Source organism: Aureococcus anophagefferens, assembly GCF_000186865.1.
Source record: "Aureococcus anophagefferens unplaced genomic scaffold AURANscaffold_3, whole genome shotgun sequence".
NCBI classification, from domain to species: Eukaryota; class Pelagophyceae; order Pelagomonadales; family Pelagomonadaceae; genus Aureococcus; species Aureococcus anophagefferens.
The window spans coordinates 1,116,791-1,119,314 of NW_008705563.1; the positions used below are offsets into that span (position 1 = coordinate 1,116,791).

Below are 2,524 nucleotides of genomic sequence, written 5' to 3' on the forward strand. Positions count from 1 at the left end.
GTCGGCGATGGCGGCGAGCACGGGGACCCAGGCGAAGTCCGCGATCGTCGGCCCCGCCGTGCCCGCGAGCCACCCCGTGCCGCCCGCCTCGACGTGCTTCGCGAGCGTCGCCAGGTGGCGCGGGATGACCTCGCCGTTGTTGGCCTCCACCGCCGCCGCGAGCTGCGCCGCGTTGGCCTCGTCGCCCAGGAACCCGAAGCCGAAGCGGTCCTTGTACTTGGTCACGCGCAGGCCCATGAACGCGTCCGCCTCCTGGTCGCAGAGCGCGTCGACTTTTGCCGCGACGAGCGGGTCCGTCGGGTAGAGCCCGACCTCCGGCTTGAGCTTGCCGATGAAGCGCAGCACGGCCGCGGACTGGTTCAGCAGCGTCACCTCCTTCCCCAGGGGCGAGACCTCGAGCGCGGGGACCTGGCCGAACATGAGCCGGCCCGACGCCTTCATCTCGTTGAACTCCTCGCGGTCCGCGAAGCGGTAGTCCTCGAAGGGCACGCCGCAGTAGGTGAAGGCGAGGCGGATGCCCTCGCCCTTGCCCGCGATGTCAAAATAATAAAGCTTGTAGGACGCCTCGGACAGGGGGGCGCCGCCCGTCTCGCCGCAGAGCATGGTCTTCATCATCTCCTCCATGGTCGTCGCTCTCTCGGTGTCTTTGCGAGCAGCGGTGGTCGTGGGCAGCGCTGTGGCAGTCCGAGTCGCACGGCGAGCGGCAGCGCGGCTGGTCCAGAGGAGCTCTGCAACACCCTTCACCACTGGCTCGATGCACTTCCCGAGCATTCGTCGTCCTGGACTCGTCCTGGACTACCTCGAAAAGTTTCCCGAGCAGTCCGGGGACAACCGAGCGAAACTGTCGCGAAACTTACCTCGCCTTCGCCGTGCGGCTCCGCGCCTTCGCCTGGGCCTTGCGCAGCTTGCGCAGGCGGCGCGCCTCGACGACGCCCGGGTCCCGCGGCGCGGCGACGGCCGCGCGGTGGCGCCAGTACCACGACGCGGCCTCGTCGAAGCCGGGCGCGTGGTGCCGGCACTCGCGGTCCCCCGCGGGGTCCCGCGCGTCGAGCTCGTCGACGACGGCGGCGACGCCCGCGAGGTCCTCGGCCGCCGCGAGCGCCGCGCGGACCTCGGGAAACGCGTTGAGGCCGCCGTGCGCGAACTTGAAGACGTGGGCGCGCGCGTCGTTGACGTGCGCGCCCGTCGCCGCCGCCAGCGCGAGGTACTCGCGCGCGAGCCGCCGTTGCCCGACGTGGGACCCGTCGTCCGGGTCGACGTTGGCCGCGAACAGGGCCGGGTTCTCGAGGAGCCCCTCCGAGGACATCGCGGCGTCGCAGCCCGTGGCGTCGAGGACGCGGTCCACGTCGCCGCGGCAGCCGATGCCGCCGTTGGCGATGGCCACGACGTCCGCCGGCAGGGACGCGCGCAGCGTCGCTATCGCGCTCCAGTCGCACGCGCCCGAGTGCTGCTTGTTCTGGAGCCGCGTGCGCCCGTGGACCGTGATCGCGGACGCGCCCGCGTCGACGAGCCGAGCGACGCGCTCCTTCGTGCCGCGCAGCGCCGGGCCGTCGTCGGGCATGAGGCGCACCTTGCAGGTGACGACGCGGCCGGTCCCGTCGCAGTAATCTTTTCGAAGCCGCGCGACGACCTTCGCGGCGGCGTCGACGTCGTCCTCGAGCAAAAACGCCCCGTAGCGGCCCTTGCGCGCGATCTGCTGCGGGCAGCCCAGGTTCAGGTCGAGCGCGACGACGTTGTTCGTCGGGTCGCGCTCGAGCACGCGCGCCACGGACCGCGAGACCTCGTCCTCGTCCGCGCCCGCGAACTGCGCCACGAGCGGCCAGTCGCCGTCGCCCGTCTGGAAGTGGCGCGCGAGGTAGCCGCGGCCTCTTTGCGGGCACTGCGACACGCCCGCGTGGATCATGGGCGTGAAGGCGAGCTCGGCGCCGTACTTTCTCGCGAGCAGGCGAAACGCCAGGCCGCTCTGGTCCACCATGGGCGCGGCGACGAATTTCGGCGCGCCGATGTTCGTCCACCATTTCGGCGACGCGGCGCGGGCTGAGGACGCGGCCATGGCCGCTAGTATTAGAGCAGAATGGCGGCCCATCGACACTGCACCCCCTTGTGTGAAGCCGGAGTTTGTGGCAACATCGCCCATTGACCAGCCGCTCGCCTCGAGCTAATCAAAACCAGCCCTCGTGGCCGGCGTCGCTGCGGCCGGATCGAGCGCCGACGTCGTCCCGCTTGTCTGCGCACGTGCCGTCCGTGTCCACGCGCCACCAGTCGAAGCGCACGCGATCGCGCCGCCCGGCACTCGAGCGCCGCCGCCGCGAACCGCTCGCCACACGCGAGATGGTCTCCTTCGGCCTCGCGGGCTACGGCCTGAACAAGAAGAAGCAGCAATCGAGCTCGTCCATCTACAAGATGCTGCCGCGGACGCTCGCGAGCGCGGGCGCGAGCGCCCGCGCCCTCGTCCGCGGCCGGTCCGCGCCGTCGCTCGCGAAGGCGCCGCCGGCGCCGGCGCCGCGCGCGCCGGGGATCCTCA

The 2,524-nt window shown here is 71.6% G+C and overlaps 1 protein-coding gene across 1 annotated transcript; it reads right to left on the reverse strand.

The window, feature by feature from the left end:
- Positions 1 to 1,657: 1,657 nt before the first annotated feature.
- AURANDRAFT_20791 (hypothetical protein) lies at positions 1,658 to 2,053 on the reverse strand (the record flags this gene model as incomplete). The annotated part of the gene is made up of 1 exon (XM_009035753.1): positions 1,658 to 2,053. A coding segment is annotated over one exon (396 nt), but the record flags the coding sequence as incomplete, so codon positions are not given.
- Between the last annotated feature and the right edge of the window lie 471 nt (positions 2,054 to 2,524).